At 39.9% G+C, this 26904-nt stretch overlaps 1 protein-coding gene across 2 annotated transcripts in view; it reads left to right on the top strand.

The window, feature by feature from the left end:
* The window catches only part of LOC120734006 (adhesion G-protein coupled receptor D2), a 91759-nt gene that overhangs the window by 16335 nt on the left and 48520 nt on the right, over nt 1-26904 (top strand). For both annotated transcript variants that reach the window (XM_040032554.1, XM_040032560.1), the window contains exons 20-22: nt 273-393; nt 22708-22749; nt 26269-26322. In XM_040032554.1, the coding sequence (XP_039888488.1) occupies nt 273-393; nt 22708-22749; nt 26269-26322 (217 nt within the window). The remainder of the gene's footprint in view (nt 1-272; nt 394-22707; nt 22750-26268; nt 26323-26904) is intronic.

The raw sequence follows: 26904 nt of genomic DNA, 5'->3' as shown, positions 1-26904 counted from the left end.
TAATTCCACTCTAAACAGAATTAAGGTGGATTTAAGGTGGGAAGTTTTCACCCCGTGAGCCTTCCAGCTGTATAGGCTTGTATATGGAACAACTGGCTCACCGGAGCTTCTCAGTTTTGACAAAAAAAAATAAAAAGTTGGGAAAGTTGGAAATTGAATAGATGATCAGAAGGAGAACCTGAAGGAAATAATTAAATACATTTTACATGGTTTGCTCAGCTCAATCAGCTACTTTAGATTGGTGTGATTGGTTGTTGTGTTTGTGGGTACAGGGCTGCAGTGAAAGCAGTGTTGGTGTTGCTGCCCATCCTTGGACTGACGTGGCTGTGCGGTGTTTTGGTTCCTCTATCCATTGTAATGGCCTACGTCTTCATCCTCCTAAACTCCCTACAGGTACACACACACACACACACACACACACTCAGCTCACAGATGTTGTGTTCAGTGTGTGAAAGTCTCGAAACCTAAACAATATTCGGGAAAATAATATCAGTCGTGACTGCAATACGTTTACGCATGCAAAAGCTCGCCTGGCGATCTGTATTGATTATAGCGTATAGAAATAATACGCTTGTTATTTACACTATAATTACAATGAGACGTCTTTTGAAATAAACAAATCCAAGCATGCATAATTCTCTCAGTTGTAATATCTCCAATGAGAGAAGTACCTTCATATCGCACGTATTTTTGAAAAACTTGTCATAAAGAAAAAAAATGGAATAAGGCTGTGGCGAAAACTTTTGAACAACTTGAAAAAAAGTTCAGACTTTTAACAGCTTTTTTTCATCAGTGAGAAACAGAAAGGTTTTCCATTATACATTGTAATTCTGCCCTTCTCACATGGTGAGGGTACACAGACTGTCAAGGTTTTTATTTGTCAGTGACAAGGCTGAGGCAGAAAGGGGGAAAAAAGAGCTCCGGTCTGGCTTGTGTTAAGGAGGTGCTTCATTTTAACAAGGAAAGTGGGTTTGTATTGTTTGTTTGATTATTTGTGTTTTATGTATTCAGAGGTCAGCATTACTCTTGTTTTTTTGTGCCTTATCAACGTTGGTTTTTAGGCTTTTAGTGCTGAAAGTTAGCAGTTTGACTGCCACAAACTTTGAACAAAGATATATATATATATATATTTTTTATTGGCACTGTTTAAAATAATACAGCAAAATTCATGAGGTGTGTCTGTGGCCATTACGGCTCCATTTTAAAATGGTCACAATATGAAACAAAAAAAAAAAAAGAGTATTCTGAAGCCTTACTTTCCTCAGCAGTGATTGCGGGGAAGCCTCGGATATGAAATCATGTAATTCTCTCACTGCAGCGGGCGGCCCCGGGTCAGCCAGCCTCGGCAGCGTCTCCAGATCTGCTGCTGCGATTTGTAGTTGTCTTTTAATCAGCTGTATCTTTAATTGAGTTGTATATTTAAAGGGAAAATCAATAGAGGTTTCAGCTGCGGTCTGATCATTATGTCCGGCTCCTTGGTTACCATAAATAGTTTCTGTTTCTTCCTCATATCTCATTATATTTTTTTCTGTGTCGACAGTAATTAATGAAGAAGGTTTTCTTTCTGGGCTCTTATTATACAAATGCACTGCTTTGCATGCTAATGCATAACATGGATTTCTATTGTTTTCCATGCAGCGGCGTGTCTGCCGCTGTCCAGCCTCTGTTATTCTCTTGGATCTCTGGTTTTCTTTCCAGCAATGTATTGTGGGTATATTGCAAAATGGCAAAGTTTGGGATCAAAATGTAAAATAAGCAGCCTCAGAGACGGCTCGCCTCAGGCCTTAGGTTTAAATAAAGAAATGAAATATTTGCAGTTACACTTTTGACATCACAGATTACAAATACAATTTCTTAATATTAAATACTTTCTTTGTCTTACTACATACTTTCAAAGGTAATGGACAGACCATGCATAGTTCCTTTGTGTGTTTGTGTGTGTGTGTCTTGGTGCTGTTGGGACTTTTGGGCAGCTATAAGAGGCCTGTGGTAATACCCAGCTGCTCTGTGATAAAAGAGCTACATAGTGGCTCTTTGAGGAACCCTACCAGGCTGCACTCTGCTCTTTTGACCCCGCTGTTCTCACTGTGACAATTAAAGATGGAGAATTTTTACTTCACCTATGAAACGAGCTACCAGACAACATGCTAAAAACAACGAAAATGAAATAATTAAAAAGGTTTAAGAGGGTTGTTGGTGTAAATGTGCTCCAACATGCTCATGTTTGTGCTTTAATTTTCTTTACTGACAAAAGTCAGATAACCTGGGGAGGAAGGGGAGTCAGCATGGTATTTTTACTTTTCCTATTCGCTAAAAGTAACTCTAAGTTGTTCTATCAGTGTCTGCTTGTGGGTGTTGGTCAAACTTTTGTCCATACTGAAATATCTTGACAGCTGCCGAATAAACTCTCATGACTCTTTGTACAGAAATTCATTGTCTGCAGAAGATTTTTGATTTTGGCCCCACGTTGTTCAGCCGAGTTTGGATATTTTTCTCTTGCACAACCGTGAAAAATCTGGTACCATGATTCGTTCTCCAGTGACTGAATTGATGAACTGATCCTGTAATCAGGACAGTCATCATTAATAATTCCTCCTCAGCCATCTCTGCTTGCAGGTGCCACTATAAACCATTTAACTGTTATCCCTACACCTTTGAGTGACTTCTGTTCTAGGTTAGGTTCTGTGTGAGCATCTGTTTTAAACAAATTCAACAGATGAGGTCCATATATGTTTGACTAAACAATTTTAACTTGCAGAAAACACTGAAAGATTCATATGATTTTTTTTTGGTCAGCTGCAGTTTATAGAATGTAAAAAAAATAATGACAGAAATAAAATAAAAACATAAAAAAATGAAAGTGCAAAGGCTAAAATGATACAAATTTTCTTTGCAAATTTTTATGATTTGAAGGTTTAGGCTTAAAGATTTCCTTGTGTTTAATTGAGCCTGTTTTTATATTTTAATTTTGTTTAATGACCCTCTTAATATGTTAATTAAACCTTGCGTTATAGTGTCATTACGGTCGTGTAGATGCTATTGCCTTCTATAGTGTCATGGATCCCTTTGGTGTGGGAGAGTCCAGCAAAATATGGTCCCTCTGTAATGATGCTCGTAAAGATGATGAAATGTGTAAAACCTTAACAACGATGCATGCACAACCTGAGCTAGTGAGTGGGCGATGGGAATAAGATTTAAAAAAAAAAAAAGCAAATAAATAAATAAGAACGTTCAGGTTTTTTAGGAAATCGTTTTTTATTTGCAGCTGTTGTATTTTCAATGGGCCAGCCAAAGCAACATAAAGCTTAAGCGGCAAGCCTTTACTGTTAAATCAATAAAACAGATAATGTTGACAAGCCTTTTTCATTGCTCTCCCTCGTGCCCTCCTCGCTCGTCTTCTTCCTGCTCCCTTCTTCCTGAAGTATGTCTACCCTTACTGTTATTTCTCAGTGCAAACCAGCTGCAGCGGGCCATTACGAGCAAACATACTGAAGACCGGGCACACAGATGCACTGTACGTCTGCTTCTCTGTGCAGCGAGGGCTCTGAATCTCAGCCCTCGCTGCTGCTTCGTTTTGGGTGAAAGTATCCGACATGTGCGTGTCATCTGTGCAGAAGTTATTTGAGTTGTTTAATAATTCTGTTTGGCAAAACAAGAAGGCAGAAATGTTGATATTTTTCTTGATTGGTCCGATGGCTCGTGTGTAGTGCTTTCTTGTAAAGCTATAGAGAAATATTTTTATTTTAGGGAGTATTGGTTAATGCGGCACTATTGTAAACACTTCTAATGCTCAGTAGATGTAAAAACCCACAGCAACAGCTGCAAGTCACATTTCATGTCAAACCAAACACATCAGAAATGAAAAACTAATATATGGGATTTTACCGTAGTTTTTAAAGAGAACCATGTGGAGTTTGGAGCAGATATGATGTTCCCCCGACTCAATTCTAACTTCCTGCTCTGAGCCGGTAGTTTTTATGAACATCTTCACCATAAATGCAGACATGCCTCATCTGCCTCCTTATCAAGCTAGAGATAAATAGCAGCGAATAGCGTGTGCGCGCGTGTCAGCGAGAGAGAAAAGGGGAACAGGGGCTCTTTGGGGAGGCCATAAATTGCTCCATCCTCCGTCATCCAATCTCTTGGCAATGTCATTCAAAATCCCCTCACTATCCATTACCTGGGTATAATAGGCTCCTGGCCATGCAGTGTCCATCTTATTATTAGCCCATAACTTTAAACTATCAATAACTTTGAGGTGCCGAGAGAGACATTGGGCGGGCGGGGGGATGAAAAGAGGCAAGGGAGAAAACAAAGTAGAGAGGAAGGAAGTTACGGAGTTGGAAAGAAAATGTTAGGGTAACGATCGTTCTCAGTAAGTCGTGGAGAGCGCAACGAGTCCCTGTGGTTTGTTTTCAGTTTTTTGGGTTTTTTTCAAGAATGCATCCTTTTATTTCTGTTATGGCCATTCGCTTCCTGCGGAGGGCAGCCCTGTGCCTTGTCGTTACACTGCAAATATATAGAGAAATCAATGAGAGAATTTATCTGAGCCGTTTCATTCATATCACATTAAGTTCTTTTATATCATAGGAATTGATGACAACAACATTTTCTTTTTTTTTTAATGACATGAACACGGCGGCGAGTCTACAGGTGTTCTGTCCCTGTGGGATAAAGATGACTTTAGAAGAGATATTTGTACACGCCAAGGAAGAATGAGGCAGTTGTATGCTGGTTTGGTTTTGCCAAAAAGTTGGTCCATGTAACTGTCCCCTCCCCCCGCCTCCGCTCCTTCCCATTGCATTGCACTCCAGTTACTTCACTTTAGATGCTCACAAAGTAAATAAAACACTCCTGATAATCCAAAGGAAGACTGAGGTGTAATTTTAAAGCAGCTAAAGGTTTCAAAAAAATATTGTTTGCATTGTAATGAACTCCTCTACCCAGTCCACTTACATCAACACACATTTACACGTGCTTGGCTGGTGGACGTCAGTATGCATCCATGATACAGATATGATCAATAGAGTCTCGCACCGCTTATTGATTTTTACCATATGGGAGATTTGCTGTATAAGTGAGCCATGCTTTTAGAGCATCTGAAGCGATTGTTTGAGAAGAGGTGATTTCTCCTCTTTGGTCAGTAGGTCAGAGACTACAAAACATCAGAGATTACTTCTGTAAAAAAATTGAGATTAAATTTGATGTTAACAGATTTAGTGTAACTGGATGTTACTGCATTGACCGGACTTTATAATATGCTAATATCTGACCTCTGCTCACTCTAACTGACCAAGTGGAAATGAAAAACCACAGCAAATGCTTTTAAAGATTAAAGTTTTTTTGTTAGCTCAACCTTCCTCGTCACTTAACGAGTTCTCAGCTGAAAAGTACTTAATGTTGCCCCAAAATACAAACCGACAGCTTTAACACAGAATCACCGATCTGTATCCAGTTTTGCCTGCCAACACTTTATCCCTTTCAGGTAAAAATGTCTCAAACCAGCAACATGTATGTATTTAAAAGACCTCAGTTCAGTTTTAATTCCACTTCCTGTCTGAATGTGAGATGAGGTTTTCAGTGGTTCGTCATTTTTAACATCTTTGCACAGTGTATTTTTTTATGCTTTCATTTAAATTTACCAGCTCAGTTAGATATTTGCTGATAGATCAAGCAATGCGCTGCCTGTGCAAAAGTGTAATTTTGCTAATGGTCCTCAGCTTTGCCATGCAAACATCAAGTAAAAAAAAAATCAAAAATTTAAAAAAAGATTTTCATGTTCTTAAATGCAATGCTCTGGCTTGTAAATATTTCAGAGCTCAAATAAATTTTCCGTTTCTCATGTTGCTTGTTTTTTGTGCAAACAAAGCAAATATTGTTATTTATTATATACATTTTACCTCAATTCAAAATAATCTCACAACAAAAATTTAAAAGAAGAAGGAAAGTGTATGCAAAGAACTGGCACATAGTGGTACATGTGTGATCCTGCATTTCGATTTCTTGTGTAAAGTCTGGCTTTTTATTTTTTTATTTTTTGCTGAACATAACAGCCCGTTAAGCATTGTGAATGTCTGTGTGCATGTGTATCTGGACAATGTGTGTGATCGCTTGTCACCGCTACCATCAACGCCCTACAAACCTAGGAGTTAGAAGTTATTTTAATTTCTCATTTGGCAGAAGAAACCAAAACAGCAGGACCTGGATCCAGTTTCACAGTCAGGCATCTCCGGCCCATTCATCTGGACCTGCACAACTGGCCCATTCACAGCCACAGCATTCCCCTCCTGTACTCCTTCTTATATTTTCCTACTGTACCATTTATAACTGCAGCTTGCCACGTTTTTTTTTTATTTTTAGGAATGCTACTTTTAAATGTATATATACACTAAGATTTTTGTAGAAGTTATGCTCGTGGAATTTCCGTTCAATGTAATCAAACAAAGATTCAATGAAACACGTGCAAAATATCAGTCAGCAAACGTTGAAGTGGTCCAAACTGTGTTGTAACACAGTTTTACTGCCTATAAACTCACTCTGCAAACTAATGCAGTGACACAGTCGAGAGTGTCGATGTGCACACATGGCAGAGCTCTCACTGGCCAGATTACAGAGGGAAATGTTTTTCATTTTGGACTGTTTGAGAAAACAGGAACCATATTCCCCTCAATTCCCCTGACATCCTTATTCATTGTCTGCCGTAGCGCTGATCACACGCAATTTAAAGCAGCAGCCATCTCTCCCAGTACAGTGGAATTTACTGGTTGCACAGAGATAGCAAGTGATTGTGAATATTTCATCATTTCTTGTATTAGTTAATATGCTTTCACTAATTATTTTTTTCTAATTATTGAATTTAATTTTAATTCCTTATCTACTGAAATAAACTAAAATACTGCAAATGCAACTTTGTAACATAAATATTTTGCGTACAAATTATTATTATACAGCAGTGGGTGATGAAATGTTTAAATTAATGTAGTCATAGGTAAAATCATGGAGATTTATTTATAAATCCATATTTTAATGAGTCTGTTGGATAATTATGAACAAACAAATAAATACACTTCTTTCATTGTTTGCATTCCCACTGCCTGGGAAAATAACTTTCCCTTTGAAAAAGAGTCCACTGTTTGCGTTGCATTCTCAATTACCAGACGCGGCATTAAAACAATATTCAAACGGGATACCAAGGTCAGCACCGATTCCCACCATGCCCGTCTGAGATGGCACTTATAATGAGGATGTAGCTCAGCTGTTTTTTTTTAAAGTAGTATATTTATAGTGTGTTTTGTCTCAACTTGTACTTTTATTTCTTTCCCCTGTTGCCTCTTTTCATCTTTTTTTTGTTATATTTTTTTAATGTTTATTTTAGTTTAAATAAACAACATTAAAATTAGAGCTGTGCTGCAATATTTCATACAAGCGCTTGTTCACCTGTTTGAAGGGAGGATTTCTTACAGATGGAGAGGCTTATTTCACAACCTTAGCATCAAGGTTTGTGTACAGAAAATACTTTACTAAAATGTTCACCCAAGTACCCTTGAAATTAACTGAAGGGTAGACAAAAAAAATCAGCCTTCATTCTCATAGAATGTAAATATTAAGTCTAGGGAGTAAAGACACAGACCAGCAGAACCAAAGAACCAGCTGCAGTGGTTCAGATGGGGAAGGACTGATTGTTAGGGCGGGGAGTTCTCTTGGAGAGATCAGTTTTAAAAACTAGCCTGGGAAAATAAAGCGGCGAGAATAATAGGCTTCCTGTCAAAAGAGGCCAAAGAATTTCTGTCATTGCTCTTGCCGCCACCCCAAAGACCTCTCCTTGTGTTAAACCTGCTGGCATTTATTTGCCTTAGAATTACCTGCCAGCTCAATTTAGTAATAGACTGTGTCATAAGAAAGCAAACCATCCCCTTTGCCCCCTGCCCAATGATAACTATGTGTGTGTGTGTGTGTGTGTGTGTGTGTGTGTGTGTGTGTGTGTGTGTGTGTGTGTGAGAGAGAGAGAGAGAGGGAAGGCGTAAAAGAGAAAAAAAGAGTGCAATTATGCTCAATGGCCTTAATGCATGTTATAGTTTGTATTTGATTCCATGCTTTGATGCTATTAGTAATATTTATTTCTCTGTTTCTGTGTGTATATGCATGTTATCCCATCAGCTGACTCTAGACTTCATGACCTCACTCATCCATCACCTCTGCCGCCTTCCCCCTCGGCTAAGCCACACAGCTGACAGTGTCAGGAACAATTCCGACACCCGAAATTACCCATGTCGAAACAATGACCGTTCTATTTATAAGTTCACCGTCTTGCCTTTTGTATCGGCTGACACCACTTCGCACGCATGCACAAAAATACAGACAAACTCACGCGGCTGTATCGGTAACAGCTCAGGGTGACTAGGTTGGGGATAGTCCTGTTTTTTCTTACTCTGCCTGGTTGTCGCAGATCTGTAGATTTTCCCGGCTTTGATGTATACTTTGCGGGTAATTAGTGGGAACTGGGTCAGTGCAGGGCAAGAAAGCAAAACCCTGTTGTTCTTTTAGTGGGTGGGTGGTAAGGAGCTGCCGAGGCGGGGGCATGAAGGGTGGACAAAAGTGTCGGAAGGTTAAAAGGCTGTCAAACGTCAGATCCAGTTTGCATGTGATAATTTAAAAAAAAAATCCTCATTTTTAAAAATGTATTTAAAATAGATAAAAAAATATTTGGTAACTTTTGAAGCTGTCAAACGGATAGATAAAATATATGTTAATTATAGTTGAATTTATATTGATTACACCTTAGCGATTACACTGAGTGACAAACCAATGGGTCACACACTTGCCACACAACGTGCTCATCTGGAGCGACTTTGTGTTAAATTATGAGGCAGATAAAATGAAATGATTTGATCTAGGTTACCCAAAGCTGCGCTGTGCTTTTTGCTTGAAAAGTAGCATGTGAATTCTCTCCTCATTTTGGCTAATGTATGTGTGCTGCCACTATTTCTGTTAAGTAGCTGTAATCAAGAATGTGAAGTACAAATTACAAATTAAACCTACAGAATATTCTGTCAAAATTTTTAATATCTGGCAACTCAGTTTCACTGAGTAATACAGTAAATTATAATTTCACAATTTAAACATGACAAGTTCCCATTCTAACTGTACACAAAGGCAGGTCATTAAGAGACCGTTTAGCAGAGATGATTTATGAGCACTATGTGGATGTGTCTGGGAAGAATTGCAGCTACCTGAGTATTTTACTACTAGTACAGTGTAGCATTGTGTAAAAGCAAACAAAACAGTGCGATAGGAGCTGGAGAACAACAGCTCTGGCAGCAGGACACTGATTGGGATGTTGATGTCCCCACTGGCCTCTTGCCCTTCCTGCCGTGGCCCATAGCCAGTCCTCCACAGATACCCCGGGTCATTTCCTATGCATGTCAACGCACATAGATATACACTCTTCCCGTCGAGTGTTTACAGCCACATGCTGATTCATATTAATCTGCTTCTCGTCGGGACGGCGTGTAGGGAGGGTCCTGGAGGGTTTATGTAGGACTGGGGGGCCGCTGAAGGTGGGTAAGGCATTCACACACACAACCTGAAAGCCCTGTCTGACAGATTGCACCAGGCCTGGACTTCTTTTTACACTGAGCAGATGTGCTCTCCCACTTGTTTTCCTTAGTAATTATCCCTCATTAAGTGAAAGCATGTGCCAATCAAACAGCTTAGAGAGCAAGAGCAGAGCCTGGGACAGAGTGCAGAGAGTGAGAGAGGGAGAGGCGAGGAGGTCTATACCAGGATCTTTAGTTTTTTGTTTTTTTTTTAAGCATACTGTCATTTCAGAGTCATTACTAGATTAAAAGCTACCCTTGCCTGCGCTGAAGCAGTTAGAGAGTTGGCATTATTGTGTCTCAGTTGACTTTTTAGCAGTTACAAATCTAACAAGTTTAATACTTGCCATTGTTCACATTAACTTTCAAACTGATATATTGCTGTCATTCTCTGCATTTTCATCAAGGCTTCATTGGGATGGAAGCATGCATGATGCATCTTCTTTGTAAATTTTCTCCCTTTGGATGCTTGTTACATTGAAACGAACAAACAGAGCCCAGTTTTGCAAAAGCAGCATCATTGCTTCAGCTTGTGAGAACTTGTGAGAACTTGTGAGAACGTGAGTTAAAAGCCACGTCCCCCAGTGGCGTGGTCTCTAAAATAACCTCCTCTGGAGTTGCAAAGGTCAAGGGTTTGAATCCCCAGAGTGCAGCAATTCATGCATGGGTTATGTTTTCAAGTGCTCACTGAGGTTAACAAATACTGATAGTTTAAAAGCTGTATCTGTATTTTTATGCTTTGCTTCTCTTGAAACACTGTTTTTACTATTAGTAATCAGTAACTTAGATTACTGTTACCTGATAAATGGTGGCTGCTTGGTTAATAGCCAAACATAAATGATTAAACAAGTCAGGGATGCAGACACTTTCTTTGATGCTCATGTTGGCAAGGTAGGATTATGTTTATCGATATGTCAGCAGGGCTTGATAAAGTAATATTGGTATGTTCACAGGGGAAACACCAAGTGCAGGACATTGGGATCATGTACAGGATCGACTGCAGAGAAGTAAATAAAATTACAAGAGGTGATAACAAAGGAAATCAAGAAGGAGTCCAAGTAGATAACCAAAAAATAAGGAAGCAAAAGTAATGAGGGCACAGGGGAAGGCACACAGCAAGATAAACAACTGGGAAGCACCAGTAATCTGCCAGATACGTGCATTAAGCAGCGTAGGGTAAGGATGGGGTTACCTGCTTGCAAAAATGCAAATGGACAGCAGCCGACACCACTGGTGTAGTTGTTCTTAATGCGTTATTTTCTAGTCTGCTTGTAGTTGGCTTATAGATCCTTGCTTGTAATGTCCATGTGGAAAAATGTCAGTCAAAACAAGTTGGAGGGCATGCTGATCCCAGCAGTCACACTTTGATGGCAAAATGTATTCAACTCAGACCAACACAAAAGAGCAAAGAAGAGTAACAATGGTGTAATGATGATGTCAAAAAGACAAACCAAACCAAAAATTGAATAAAAAAGAAAAAAATCAACACGCAAGACATAAAAGGAAGGTGACATGTTCCTAACAAAACAGGAAATAACACAGAATAAGAAAAAGAAAGAAATAAAAGAACTCGTTAACCCAATTAACATCACGATAAACAGAATGCACTGGTGAGGTACTCTTGGAGCCCCCTGGTGGCCATACAACGCCTATTGCAGCTTTAAGTCTGTTACAGCTTTACTCACACTTTACATGAATGCATTTTGTGGGACAAGCAAACTTTGAATTTATTTCTGAAAATCTGTGTTACTCATTTAGATTCTCTTACAAACTGAGGTGGCAGAATGTATTTTTTTATTATTTATTTTTAACTTGTGTGTCCAGCCATGGACAAAAACGATTAGCCTCACAACGAAGGGGGGCTGGGAGAAAAGATACAAGTCTCTTCCCAAAAATAAAAGACAGAAAAGAGCAAGAAAAAAAAAACGAAGATATATGAAGTCTTCATGTCGATGAGCTATCATTCATTTTCACTTTGAAGTCCTGTGAACCGTAGTGAAGTGTGATTGCATGTGACAGTCGCCGAGTCTCCCGGTTTATCATGATGGATGCACCCTGCCACCGCGGTGGTGTTGTACCGCATGTGTATGCGCGTGCACAAACACAGACAGGCGGATGAATACAGAAAGACACAGAAGTGGGATTATGTTGGGTAGGTGTACGCAGAAACAGAACTACAAACCCAGCGGTTACACTCATGCACTCACATGTAGATACACATTATTTTAGACCCTCTTTCTTATTGTCCTTTTCTCTCTATTTTTTATTTTTTTATTTTTGGGGTGTTACTAACTCTTAGTGGTTTAATAATTAATTTCTATGAGCTTTTTATTTATGTATGTATTAATTTAGGCAAATAAATAAATAAAAAAACACTATAAAACCAATATTTTGCATCCTAAAAAATGAAATTATTTCCACTTTTATCAGATGTGTGACAGATTGACAGCAGATTGATGGAAATGCAGTAGGTATGTGAAGCTCCTGCTGCTTTGTAAGGACACTACATTATAAGTTAGATGTATTACTTTTATTTTATTGCTCTGTTTCTTTATTTACAAAACATGACAGTTAGAGTCTCGGGAATAGAAAACGACTTATTAGTTAAAAATAATTTATAGGTTTTTAGAGCACATTATTTTTTCATATGCTGCTAATGTGTCTTTAGTCACTTACGTCCTTTACAAATACAAGGTCACAGATTCGGCATAATAATAGATAATAAAGCAAGCAAGACACCAATCGGCAATTCACATGTCTAAACGAGTGAAAGAAGGTCCGTCTTTCTGTCTCGCTCCCTCTGATTTCTCTCGACAGACATCACTCACCTACACTTCTCAATCTTAACACGTGCCATTAACCTCGGCTGGGCTCACCTTAGTTGAGAAACAGCATAGCAAACGCATCCCATAATGGTACCCGGAGCAACGTTTTTCCTATTTTGCACCCAAAAGCAACTTGTTCAGACTTTGCATATTGCATCCATTTGTCATTGTTAGTCAAGGGCACTGCAACACGGTCTTGTCAGTGGTGCAATTTGCACAAAGTGTTCTGCTCAAATGTTACTGTGCATGCGTAAGAGTTGTTTGTTTGCAGGTTCCAATGTACCTTTCAGGTGCTTTAAAACTGTTTTCATGCCCGCGAATGTATGCATATGAATAAGTCGAACGCGCACCGGCACAAGAACAATAGACCAAGGGCAAATGTGTCATAGTTCTCTAGGCAAAGCGTACACTCTTTATAGAAAAATAAATAATACAAACAAACAAACAAAAACATAATGGTACGTATTTTGGCCCATTAGGGTTGGCACACTTTTTTGGAAAAATGGTAAGTTGAGGCTCAGGTGGTGTTCAACTTCCAGACACTTGACTTTGATTCTGAGCTTGCTTGTACTTACATAAGAGTGCAATTACTGTTTGGAAGCCACTAAGAGTGCCTGTGCTTGTGGTGGTATATTGGAAGTGTGTGTGTGTTTGTGTGTGTTATGCCTTTCCAGCTCCTCATTGCCACACGAAAATAAGTGGCTGGCAGTACATGATTATGTTGCAGCTGTCTGTTAATGTGAACTCCTTCTGACTTGAAAAATTAAAAAGACATCACATTAAAGACGTCACCTATTTGTCCTTCCCCCAAATATTCTACAATAAAACAGTATATATCATAAATTATATAATTTAACTTGCAAATCTCTGCAAAATATCTGGTACCTTCTATATTCTGAAGGCAGTTTAAATGGAAGAAGCTTACATGTAGTGATCCAACCTCAATTTGGTGGTAATTCTAATGGTATTTTAATACCAGGTGCAACATATTACTGTGTCTAATTCTGTATAAGTATACGGTTTAAGAGTATATACAATAATATGGTATTATGTCTGTTACTGCAACCGAGTGTGCATATATGCAAGTGCATAAAATCAGATTTATATTTGTGAGTGGCCTTTTCTCTAAATTTACCCAGGATCCAGCTGCTGTTTTTAGGAGAACTTGTTCCCATCTGACCCCCCCCCCGTCAGCGGAAAACTGTGAAATTAAAAAAAAGATTGACAGCAGGCTCACATACAATTTGACAAGAGGGCGCCCCAAAAAGGCCTGTTGAATACCTAAGTATTTTTAATTAAACAGCTTTCTGCACTGGCGGCCGGCTTTCCCTCGGCAGTTCAAAGACTCCCGCTTTGACCCATGTGCTAAAAGTTTGTATCAGTTTTCCGTGGCTGTGTTTTTCTTGGCGCCCAAGACACGCAACTCGAAATTGTCTTGTTTAAAAGCTAGTTTGTTTACAGTTCACTCTCGTTCTCGTGCTCTCTGTACCGCTCCTCCATTACATTCCCACATGTGTTCCGTGTGATCAGGTTCAGGGTGTAGTTGCCAACTCCCGCTGATCTCGCGGCAGGCTTGGTTTCCGCAAATGCTTCGAAATTTGGTTTATATTAAAGAAAAATTGTCGGAAAAGCAAAAGGAGAGATCTGCCATGTGACAATTACTGTCTTAATTTGCTGTCATCCTGGTTTATTTAAACGCTAAAAAAACAACTCAAATGGGGCGGTCATCTGTTTTTCTGGAACTTCATCAATAACGTTCGTCTATCTGATGTAAAATCAATATGACACACACTGACACAATGCCAGAGCAATGGCAAATGTGCCGTCATTTGTCATCGAGTGGTAATAAAGATATGTCACAATTGATTTTTGCCCATTTTCTCCCCCTTTCTCTTTATCTCTCGCTCTCCCCATCTCTTCCTTGCTCTTTTTCCCAGTAGCGGTGATGGAAAAAATAAATGAACATTATTAGGATTAAGTGTGGCCAGACTTGCCAAACTCAATTAATACTTGAGCAAAGGCGCTGTAATAATATGAAGACCTGTGTTTTCACTAAGACGCCTTACCAGACGTTCTTAAAAGAAAAGACAAGGGATTCATAGATGGATGGATGGATTGTTGGGTGGGTCTCTTGTCTAGGAAGAAAGATTTTGTTTTGGCCTCTGCTCCATTTTTTCTTGATTTGTTCTCTTTAAATATATTTAAACTGTAGTTGCCAATCTGTAGAAAAGTGATGAAAGAAAAAAGAGAGTATAGACACTAAAAATAAACGTACAAATCGCTCCTCGTTGCTGTCCTTGTAGACATCTGCTGCTGCTGATGTTTTCCTTTGTAAATTTTGTTCCTCCACAGTTTCATGTGGCTCTGTGGTGTAAGCGTGTGCGCTCCACTCTGTGTCCGTTGTGTGTATGTTTGTGTGTCAGTTTTGCCATCGCGGTTTGTTGCCGCTGGGTTGTGTGTACCCAAGTTGCACTGGTGGTAGCGAGCAACATCTGTTTCGGGCTTGTTGTTCCTCTTGGCTGCTTTTCAATTGGATTTCCTCAAGCAGGGCCAAAAGCTGTCACCTCTGCCAGGCTCTGTTAGCGATCACCGCCGGCCCCTATATTAAGTAGGTGGTTCAGGGCTAAGCTAATAACTCTCCCTCCTCTCCTGAGCCATCGCACACCAGCACTGGTGTTGCTGCTGGCTTCAGTGTGTGCCTGTTTGTGTGCGAACACTGACAGTTTTCCTCTGCAGCTACACACCCCGTGGAGGCAGGCTGGCTTGGGGGGTCCCCTCCTCAACGTGACAGCCCGACTGACTGGATGTGTGTATGGGGAAAGAAACAGGGAGTCCTAAGGGCTCTTTTTTTAATAGAATAACTTATCCACTTTCTCTAATAATGTGCAGTGAGAAAGAAACAGGAAGAAAACTTTGGCACATACCCAAATCAAAATTTAGGTTATTCCAGTTGTCAGGACTGGATGTATTTGGTTGCATTTTGCGCCTAACAATCTTTTTCAATTGTACAAATTCTCTATAAATGGTTGATGTCATGCTTTTGTGCACAACAGTGGCCAACTTTAAGATGATTGAGAGTGTGATGATTTATTTTCACAGCCATCTTTACAGTAGGGTGGACTGAGTTTGCACCATAATGAATACAGTGCTCACTTGCTGCAAAGGCGAGCAATTTCAGCTTGAAAGATGTGATGCCACCCAAATCTTAAAAACCTGTTTGGTTTGACTTTTATTTTTCCACTGCAAGCATCTTCTCTCATTCATATCTTGAGCAGTTCTGGGTGCTACAAAGCATTTATTGGGCGGTGTTTACCTCAAACTGACAGAGTGGCAGGCTGCCCGTCTACCTGCCCTGTCTGCCTGCCTTCACTTCTTCTTGCCAGCATCTCTTTCCAGCTGGAGCAGTTGGGTGGAGCTGGATTCAAACCGAGGGCCTGCAAAGTATCAACTCCCTGTTTCACAGCTTTGACAGACACTTTGATTTGACATGCCATGAACAGTTAAAGTGAAAGTTATGTATACATGTTAATTAAACTGTTTATGTGTGGAGGGGTCAGAGACATTAGCAAGTCCCAGCGCAGAAGTGTGAATTTCTTTTCTTTTTCCCCCCATCACGGTGTTTTAACCTCTTCTGTCTCTCATTTCTTTAATGATTACCAGGTGTGAGGGCAGAATTTTTCCTCCCCTTTTTTTGCCAAGTGGAGATGCGGATAGCTCTATTTGTGAAAAGTGTCTCTGTGTGTTTGAATTTAGGCGAGGATATTTGACATCGGGCCCAGCTTGTTCAAAAGGCTCTCCTTTCTGGCAGAGAGTGACTCTGGAATTCACTGAGGGGATGTGGAGGTGGTGGTCTTCAGTTGCTTAAGAAAAGGCTGTTGGTCTGTTTGAAATTGTAATTTATGAAAACTGTATCTATTTTGATTTGTGATTTTCAGTTAGACAGCATAGACAGAGTTAGTATAAATCACTTCTGACATTAAGCAATTTCCGGGCCTAAAGCTCTCCTTTAAACTGTGTGGAGCATGTGCTTCTCGATTTTTCTAAAGCAAGAAACAAAGTGCGGGTAGTTCATGGACTAATTCTACATGTTTGTTTCTAATACTGGGATCGAAACTTTGAACTAGAAGTTTTTTTCTTTATGCATCTCTATTGCAAAAATAGAGATACAGAAATATTCACAAAGGAGAATCAAATGCTTAAAGTAAAAAAAAAACCTGTTACTTGTCTTATAAATTGACATATTCAATTTTGTATACAGTAGTGTGCATAAGACTAAGCTTCTTATTTTTTATAATTTGCTATGAAAATGGGAAATACTGTACAGTTTGCAAGGCAGATACTACAATTGTAACAAGCACATCCTGAATACTCATAGGCAAGCTTTCTTTCCTGTCAAAATGTCACATTTGGCATTTTCTATAGATGCGACACAAGAAATGGGAGCAAGGTTCAAGGTTCAAGGTTCTTTATTTGTCACATGCATAGTTATACAAGTATAACACACAGTGAAATGTAGCCTGACACGCTCCTCGACATGTGCAAAAATTGGGGGGGGAGTGGGGGGGGGTGTAGAGGAAGAACATTATATATATATATACAGACATATAGTATATACACTGGGTGAATGTGCAGTAGTAGCAGCAATCAGGTGAGCAAATGTGTTTTTGTGACATGTTGAGAGTAGCAAAATCCCTAAAGATACAATTTTAAATTGGTTCTTTCCTAAATTGTCTTTATGTCTAGACAGAACATTGGTTCATCCTTTGAGTTAGGTGCCCTTTTTATGCTTTATTAATTCACAGGTCAGTGTTAAGTGGCTTAACTAAAAAGAAAAACTACAGCTGGAAGTTATCAGGTACAATGACTGGATTGAAAATAAGTGAAAAAGCAGCCAATGTCCAAAGAAAAACTGCTATAGAAATCATAGAAACTATTGCTCAAGACCACGGTTATAAAAATATTTTTAAAAAGGGGTTGGCTGAAAATTTACACATCTATTGTATATAGATCTGTTTTACTGCAAGTCATTTGTACCACTAAGTAAAAATAATAAGGAGGATGACAAAATTGCAGCCATACTGGTTCTTTTTTCAATCTAACAAGCAGACAGAACAGCAGACTTCCCTGTCATTATATCTCATGTTAACGTTTAAGCTCCTTCTCATACTACAGGGAGCGTTGGGCTGACTGAGACAATACATTCCAGCGAGAAAGAAAAAGCTGCCCTGCCACTCCCTCTCCCCTTGCCAAGACACTGCCCTTCCACCTTAATCATAGTTTTCATATCTGTACATTGAAAATTTGTTTCCCAAGGACGGTGCCATAAAACTACTGCTTTTTGAGATTTTTACCTGCCAGCTCTCTGCTTCCTTTCTCTACACACGTGGCGAGGTTGATGGAAGTGGGAAATAGGGGCGCTGATAGTAAGTGAGGGGAGAAATGTAGAGGGATTATTCTCTGGGAATTCTTTGAGAGGTTGAAGGGTTCAACATTGCATATGCCATAAACAAATAGTATAATTATTATTATTTTTTGTTATAAGAGAAAGTGGCTTTTTTAAAACACCCTCCCCCTGCAGTAGGCTTACTGTCAAAATGAGGACAGCGTATGTGCTTGGGAAACTTGGAGCTGTTGTAGGGAATTTAAAAGTGGTCAGTGTTTGTATTCAGGTTGGAGATTTGTGTCACTGCTGAACGTATGCAGGGATGAATTCTCAGTGTTAAAGACTGAAAATACCTGAAAATGTGAAAATTGTGTTGAATTGATCATGTTGATCAATTAAACACAATCAAGTTAAAAGAATAGGAGAATTTGTGTGCACAAGTTGTAGCAGCCTTTAGTGGTCAGCCAGTGTGTAAGTTATGTTTTAAATAATTGTCTTGTGTTATCTTGCTGAACTATTGTCGTACCGCACTGTACAATGTCCATCAGCAAACCTTGTATTCTGTAGAAAATATTATTGAGCTAAACGATCAGTTGCTACCAGCTCATTCATTTTGTCTTGTCATAAAATCAAATGACTGTGAAACGTGAAAAAACCTAGAATCAGATCTGTTCTCTGGCACCTGAATCTGTTATCTGAAATTCGAACTGCTTTATTATCTAATGACGCAGGAGTTGCCCGTCTTAATTCATGCAGATAGGCAAAAACGATGTCTGTATTTGTCAAAGATCTGTAGGTTTTTTTTGTTTTTTTTTACATTTGAGGGAGTTAAGCTTCATTTAATATATTCTCTTACAAAGCAGACACTTAAACACAGGAATAAAGCTTTTATTACAAGTATAACCAGCGGTTAATGGCTCACCTTAAATATTTAATGCACTCAGCTGATGCTTTTACGAAGAGTGAGTTGCAAGGACAACAGAGGTAAATTTCCAAAGGAGGTTGTCGACATCACAAACAGCCAGTAGTAAACAATATCAGGGCTAGCCGCTTTAAATGGCTTGACTCAGAGTTCTTGAAAGTAAATCGATGTCTGACTTTCATTTGTTCTTTCTGTTTTCCAGACAAAACTCTCAGTATCTCTGATAAGTAGGAGCGCGCATGCACGTTTACACAAATGCACTTTCCTGCCCGGCACTGCGGCAGAGCGCATCTCTGTGAGGCAATGGTGTTTTTGGTCAAACACAGTAACTTTTTAAACACACAATTGTTCCATAATTAGTGAGATGCTAATTAATTTATGCTCCCCTGTTTGATGTACAGTATGGCAATACTTTGAAAGCAACTGTGTTCGTTCTTTGCATAAATTTGTAGCGTTTTCTGCAGAGTTCAAAAGAAATGCGGCAGAGTTTAGAAAGGCACGCTTGCATTTAAATAATGCGCCCCATTTTCCCGTCTGTTTGTTTTTAGGGATAATATTAATGAATTAACATTTTAAACAATCCGTCATTATTGTTGCGCTGCCACTTATTTTTAACTCAATTAGATTTTAATAGATCATTTTTTCCTAATGTGCACACTATGTTCTCCCCACTTTGTTCACTGCACAACAAAAGATTAATTACAAATGAGAGGAATGATCAAAAACATGATAATCAAATTGCAACAATAAGTTGGGAATTGCAATTCTAATGCAATACAATAGAGTATGTGTTGCAAATTAACCACCCACTGTCTGTTAGTGTGTGTGTGTGCTTGCTAACTTGTGTGCATGTGTCTGTGTGTGCAAACAGTATGGAGCCACGCTGGGTTTACATACATGATAAACACTTTGCTTGTGCTTTTAAATAATTCTCAATGGACATCAGAGATTTTAACATTTTACCTTATAGAGGTCTAATTATTATATATTTATCAGCAGAAGACCAGACACCCCAAATACAGCCCTATAGTAACAATCTATAGTACCACATTGCGAGTGATGTGCATTTAGAGTCAGTCCATCCATCCATCCATTCGCTACCGCTTATCCTTTTCAGGGTCGCGGGGGGTGCTGGAGCCAATCCCAGCTGTCATAGGTCTCCAGTCTGTCGCAGGGCTAACACACAAGGACAGACAACCATTCATACTCACATTCACACCTAGTGGCAATTTGGATTATCCAATTAACCTATCCCCACAAACTGCATGTCTTTGGACGGTGGGAGGAAGCCGGAGTACCCGGAGGGAACCCACGCAAACACGGGGAGAACATGCAAACTCCACACAGAAAGACCCCAGCCTGATGGTGGAATTGAACTCAGGACCTTCTTGCTGTGCGGCAACAGTGCTAACCACCGTGCCACCGTGCTGCCCATATCATTTTTAAAAAAATGACAAAAAAACATATCTCTTTACTTTTCAAAAGCCTTTTACTAGCCGACATTAAATAATAAACCCTCACTTCATCACGCACATCTAAGGTTAAACTGCTTCTTACCACAAACTCTGTGCATTTAGGCATGCAGACACGCTCATGATCCCCTGCTGAAGTTCAGAACGAGCATTTTCCCCAAAGAACTATATCTTTGAGCTGATAGAAAGGAAATGATAACTATATATAAATAACCATTTATTACAACCAAGGTATGCAGAACAGCATCTCTGAGCACCCCATCCCTGAAACAGAGGGGCTAAAGCAGCTTCCACTCATGTCGACCTGAAAACAGGAATTGATACAGTTCACACAGGCTAAACAAAAGACTAGAAGACAGGAAGACTGGTCTGATAAATGGTCATTTCTCCTGCAACATTCAGATTTTAGGGTCAAACTTTGGCATATACAACGCTGAAAGTGTGGATCCATCCTGCCTTGTATCAACAGTTCACACCGGTGGTAGTGTCGAAATGGTGTGTGGGATATTTTCTTGGCACACTTTTGGGTCCCTTTAGTACCTAACAATATGACCAGTAAGTGTATAGATTCAATTGACTGCTAAGAAAAACTGCTGAAAAACGTCCAGGCTTGGCATATATCTAGAGTAGCCTTTCACCTTTGCAGTCCAGTCTCTTTGAGCTCGATGGCTGAGTGTCATCTAATGCTCGTAAATTGGAGCAGAGATGATAACAGATGAAAAGATGATCTTGCCGTCACACTTGGAAAACAACACAGTCTCATCCTTCATTCGTTGATTCATTTATTTATTTAACGTGAAGACAAGGTTTTGTGGGCGCTGGTCTTTTTTTTTAACATTCTTTCATTGAACATTTGAAACTGAATACTCCAATTACTCCTGTGTATCGGGTAGTTAAAGTATAAGCTATGGGATGCACTTTGAAAACCAGAAACCTCAGCTCACCCACTGTTATTAGGTCACCAACCTCACCTATGCTCTCATGGTCACACTGTGCTATGGAAATATTTTTGTTTTTGTTTTTTTTTGTATCTATTTTTTGGCCACTTCACATGCGTATGTAGCAGACGGATCTCGGTGTGCGATTCCTTGTTGCGTCTTCAGAATGGCAGAGACAAGAGAAATTGTCAGTTGTACGCAAGGTGTCACCAGCCTGCGCGACAGACGGGGCAATTCAGTCCCCGGAGGACAATGCGGCCAGGTGAATTTGTAGTAGCTTGGCCTAGAGGTCATCATCGTCAGCCACTGTCGCCCTGTCACTCCGAATGGGCCCCCAAATCATGTTGTCAATGGTGATGCATCGAGATCTTCCTCGGGCAAAAATTGGATGCTCCAAACTCAGCTTGATTGATGCATTGGGCAGGTTGTGCCTGCCTGTCTTCGGGATGTGTCCTTACCCTGGTTTAAAGATGAAGCAACAGAGACGTACTTGGTTGCGGTGAAAGCAGAGAGATGTACTTTTAAAAGTTTTTTTTTTTTTTTGTGCTAGCGGTTTTCTTATCAAAGAATCTACCATATCTATCAGCCTTGAAATTTATAGGATTTTAACTGCCTTTTCATTTTTCTCGGTACATCTTTTGTGGCACGGTTCAATCAGTGTTCTGAGAATGTTGTTCTCACTGTTTTCATTGAGGCATCAGGATTACATTATGGCTCGAAGGCGAATGCACAGCTTGTACATTCAGTGGATGCCACAATGAAACGGAATGAAAAATAGCTGTTTTTCTGTGACCAAAAGTGCAGCCTTTATGCATCCAAGGGCATGGCATTCTTGGGCCCTGGGTACTAGCCGTGGAGTGTTGTGAACATGAAATATCTTCTTTTATGTGCCATTTTTTTCATTATGCTCCCTCTGTCTCTTTCTTTCTCCGCTTTCCTCCAATGGTTTTTCCTTGATGGTCTCGTCTGGCCCGGGTTGCTCTCTTTCTGTGTGTGTGAGTGTGGGGCTGTGTACATGTGAGTGTGTTTTAATAGACGCCACTGTTAATGCTGTCTTTATTGCCTCGTTTCTTGCTATTTGCGTAGATTTATGAGCACAGATTTTCTGTTTCTTTACATAATGCGTGTGCTCTGTGTGTATTTGTTAGTACTCAATCATATAATTGTGTTTTTTTTATGTCAGAGAACACAGTATGAATATAGGCACTTGAGATTTTCTATTTCAATAAAACTGTGTGGAACCTTGGGTTGAAGCCTTTGATGGCTTAGCGCAGCCTGCAACGAGGAAGAAGTCTTGCAGACGAAACAAATGCAAGCTGAGCTTTATACAGAGGTGGCCCACTTTGGAGAAGTTGTCCTACTTCTTTCCTCATTACTTCCGACTAAAGTCTAATTCAGCTCTGTGCGACTAGAATAGACTTCAAATCAACCTTACCTGCATTAGTTTTGATCTTTTTTCTTCTTCTTCTTGTTTTATTTTTATAAAAATATAAGAGAGAAAACAGGTGTAACAACTTTGTCCTCCTCTTCTTTCTTTCTCCCTTTCTCTCTTTCTTTGTCTGTGTTTACAGGGCCTGTTCATCTTTCTGATATATGGGGTGTACAACACAGAGGTAAGTCTGCATTGTGTCTCAAGGCTGTTGGAGTGAATGAGAGAAATGACAAGTTTCTGATGGGCTCCTTGCTTAAAATCAGCGTGGGTGGGGTGCGCCAGAGTGTGTGTGTGTGTGTGGATGGGTAGAGGGATGAGAAGGAGGGGAGGGGACATCGTTTCCATGCGAGCGTCCCACTGCCCTTCATGCTTGGACTAACTTATATGCATCTGAGTCCAACCATTTAACACTGACACGCTGCAGTTCTCAGCCACTCATTCCTCACCCACATTGGCTAATATTTCACTGCCTCTTTAAGTTTTTAAACTCACAGCCCTCCATTTAGCATCCTGACAAAGCTGCTGGCCAGGGCTTTGCAGGGTTCCAAGCAGTACCCGTAATTGAACCGAAAAAAAAAAAAGGTAGTGGTGGTGGTGGGGGGACAATATGCAACAAACAATATAGAGTGAAGGGTGATAAAATGCAATCTTACTGCCTTATTACCATTTACCAAACCATAGCTGTGCGGGGGTGGAGAATGGTTGAGCGTCTAGACGGAGAGTTGTGATTTAATGGATGAGTCGCATGTCACAAAAAATCACTCTTGGTCAACTGTGGCTCTTTGTAAAGTCTGCATAGGTGATGCTGCGTTTAAACTTAGGCCCACCTTCCAAAGTTGCATGTGAAAATTTAAAATTCAAAAGTCTGAAAAATGTGCAAAAATAAAGAAAGCAACAAGCAAATGGAAAAGACTGTAAATCTGAATGTAAATGCAGCATACGAAGCAAAATCTAAGACACCGTTTCTGCGGCTTGCTATTCATTTATGGTGAATACACATATACGCTGTCTTTTTGTTAGGCTTTTCTTTGACTGAATACACAAGGTCATCGGTCATTAGTCCACCCTCCTCCACTGCTCTTTTCTATTTCTCTTTCTTCAGTCTCTTTTATTTCAGCTTTCTGTCATTATCACCTGGCTGCTGACCATCAAAGAAAACATCTCGAGTTTTCTGTCCTTTTCCATTTTGTTTTCTCCCTCCTTTCTTCTCGAGAGCGTCGAGAGCAGCGTCCCTGAGTCATAGGCGACGTACTGACAATGCAGAGCCAGGGAGGGATGACCTTTCGCGCTGTAAAATACATCAATATAGCATTCTTGCTTAAGTGGCTTTTCAGTGCTCGGGAATTTGTTTTCTTACACTCATGCTGTCCTTGACCCTGAGGTCCTCGTGGTTTGTGAGCAGCTCCTCTTCAGGTTTGATTTTCAAGAGGACCTCACTGTTGTGGTAAAATTTGGGGGAAACAAAACAAAACAGAAAACCGAGTAATTATTTCATCTGCTCCCACTGACCCCGCTATCACCTCTCGAAGAGTAGGGAGCTTTTCTTTTGTTTCTACTTTTTCCTCCAGATTGTGACACTTGGCAACGTTGGCTTTAGGTTTCAGCCTTCGTGACCCCTTAAAAGAAAATATTTGCTTGGTAAAAATTTTATTATTTTATTTATTTTTTTGTAAGGATCCTGTGGGCAGGATATACGGTGTCCTGGCATTTTGATTCATTCAAAAGCTGTCTTGGAAGGGACTTTCAGCGACAGCTGGTATAGCACACGGCAGGTACACAAAACACACAGTGAGCACACTGTGTGTAAAAACTTTGCAAAGTTGCTGTTAGTTGTTAACATTTAAAACAGATGAGTCTAACCGCCTCTGTGTCAAGAGATTTCGCTTTGATATTCTTAAGGTGGTGAATTAACTAGTGCCTGAAAGTCAGGACATGCTCCATTTATGAAGCCGGTTTCTAGGCTGAATAATTACAATTGTGTATGGTATGGAAGAGAGACTACATCTGCTGCTATTACCCTCAAAATGTATCGTTTTAATTGCTAATTACCTGACAGTAGCTTTCCATTATTCATTGCAATTAGCTTTTCCTTGGTGGTCACCTTGTAATCCCACGCTTTGATGACCTTTTATTTCCATCAGCTCCAAGGATGTCGGCAGGTGTTGTCGGGCAGACTGCTTTAATATGGTAATCGCTTAGCACCCATTTACATGGGAAACCATGCTTTGCATCCTTTGCATCATTGCGAAACCTTGAGTGTACGCAAACCCCTTAAACGCATAACGATCATCTAAAACAATGCCCTTCCCCTCATTGTCAAATGATTAATTAAGTTGTGTCATGTAATTGCCTCAGCTCACTGGCTGCTTTTGAGATCAGTGAAACCCTCGCGTCTCATTTTGCCCCATTAAAATAATGTTAAGATAGTGTCTATCCAACATCTGCACTGTGTTGACAACCTCCTTAGTATCTTGTCAGAAATAATAGAAGGGTTTTTGAAACGCAATGCTGGCATTGTTGATTTTGCCTTGTCACGAGGCTTAGGCTCTCTTCATTATGTCGCCCTTCAGCAGTGGTACGTATGCAAAACATCTTCTGCATACACATGCTGTCTCTGAGACCGTGTGCATGCGTTCACTGTGGTGTCATAATTTATAACACGGCGTGACTTAATGAAGCCATAAGCCATAATGCATATTCACTAACGTTGTGGGCCGGGCTGGGACGGGCTGTAGTGATAAGTGCCCAGCCGATACAAATTTACAGTTAGTGCTGACAGAGGGCACAAACACAAGAGCGCGCACGCATACGCAAACATACACACGCTCACTCTCACAAGTACCAGAGGATTTTGAAGAAGATAGGAATAACTGAACTACCGGCAATTTTTTAACCTATTTTTATTTACTTATTTATTAGTATTTTGTTAGTAAACAGTTAAAGAAATTTTAATAACAAAATAATAACAGCGCCCCAATAGAAATTAAAGAATAAAGTTGGTTTAATAAAGTATAGGAATAGAAAAAATGTAAGAATTAATTTTTGTATCCTGTAATATTCATTTCACTGTACTGAGAAATTAGCAAAATGTAATCGAAGCAAAGCAGTTCTTGTACAATATATATATAGATATATGTATATATCTATCTATATATCTATATATAGATAGATATATATATATATGTATATATATATGTATATATATATATATATATTGTACAAGAACTGCTTTGCTATATATATATATATATATATCAACTTCTGTCTGGTATTTTATGTGTTAAATGAAGGTGTGCAGTACACTGTTTCATCTGAGTGTAAAAATGTAATCTGTTCTGCTAGGGCAGTCCCTTCTCCTCCAATAGCTCCCATTTGTTGGTCCCGGCGCTCTGTGTTGACAGATGATAGCTTGAAGTCGTCTCCTTAGTTTGCCAGCTCTATGTGTCACTTTCAAGTCCCATTAGCCGCTGGGACATGCTGGAGCACCCTCTCGCACACACATACACTATCCCAACCACTGCGTGTCAGTGTCTGCAAACTAACCCTCAAAATATGTTCCTTCCATTCCACATTTTATTCTCCCTTCTCCATTTTTACACTTTGCATACTCGCAGGTGTTTGCTGTGGAAGATATTTTGTTTTAATTCAGCGTGCGCTGCAGTTATCTCTTTTGCTCCCATTCTCTGTGTCTTTCTTTCAGGTTCGAAGCACGGTCAACAGGATCAAGGAGAGGAGAAAAGCGCTTAATTTTTCAGTATGTAATCTTCCATTTTCCTGTGAACAAGTGTGTGTGCACGTCTTTATTCTGTTGTGTGTGTGTGTGTGATAAACACTGGTGTGACAGACTCAATTTTCCTTACAGGGTTCGCTTCTCATGAAAAAAAGAAAGAAAAAAATTCCTACTACAGCAATGCCACAAAGAGTCTCTGTACATCGGCTCACTAGTCGACAGTCCATGTTAGATGCCCTTATACATCAAACATACACCCATAATAACCCCCCCCCCCTTCCCTGCCCTCCTCACTCTCCCCATTGCAGCACCTTCATCGTAGCAATGTCAAGCTCCACGGTGGGTTACAAGTTTCTAATCCAGGACAAGCCATCCCCTGACATTAAAGTGTCAGGCCAGTATTTATACCTTGGTGGACGCCGTTTGGCTGAAATTGTGGGATGCTGCACGTGTGTCTGTGGTGTGTGTGCGTCTTGGGAGATTATAGCCTAACCAAAGGACATTAAAAGTAGTCACAAGTCTGTAGCACACACAAACATGCACATGTCAGACACGCATACGATTGCAAACCTTAACGCCTTGACAAACTCTCATTAAACTTATACC

The sequence above is a fragment of the Simochromis diagramma genome, unplaced genomic scaffold (genome assembly GCF_900408965.1).
Source record: "Simochromis diagramma unplaced genomic scaffold, fSimDia1.1 OVJJ01000334.1, whole genome shotgun sequence".
Lineage (NCBI taxonomy): Eukaryota > Metazoa > Chordata > Actinopteri > Cichliformes > Cichlidae > Simochromis > Simochromis diagramma.
The sequence above is the reverse complement of the archived record's forward strand: the minus strand, read 5'-3'. Positions and strand labels throughout refer to the sequence as shown.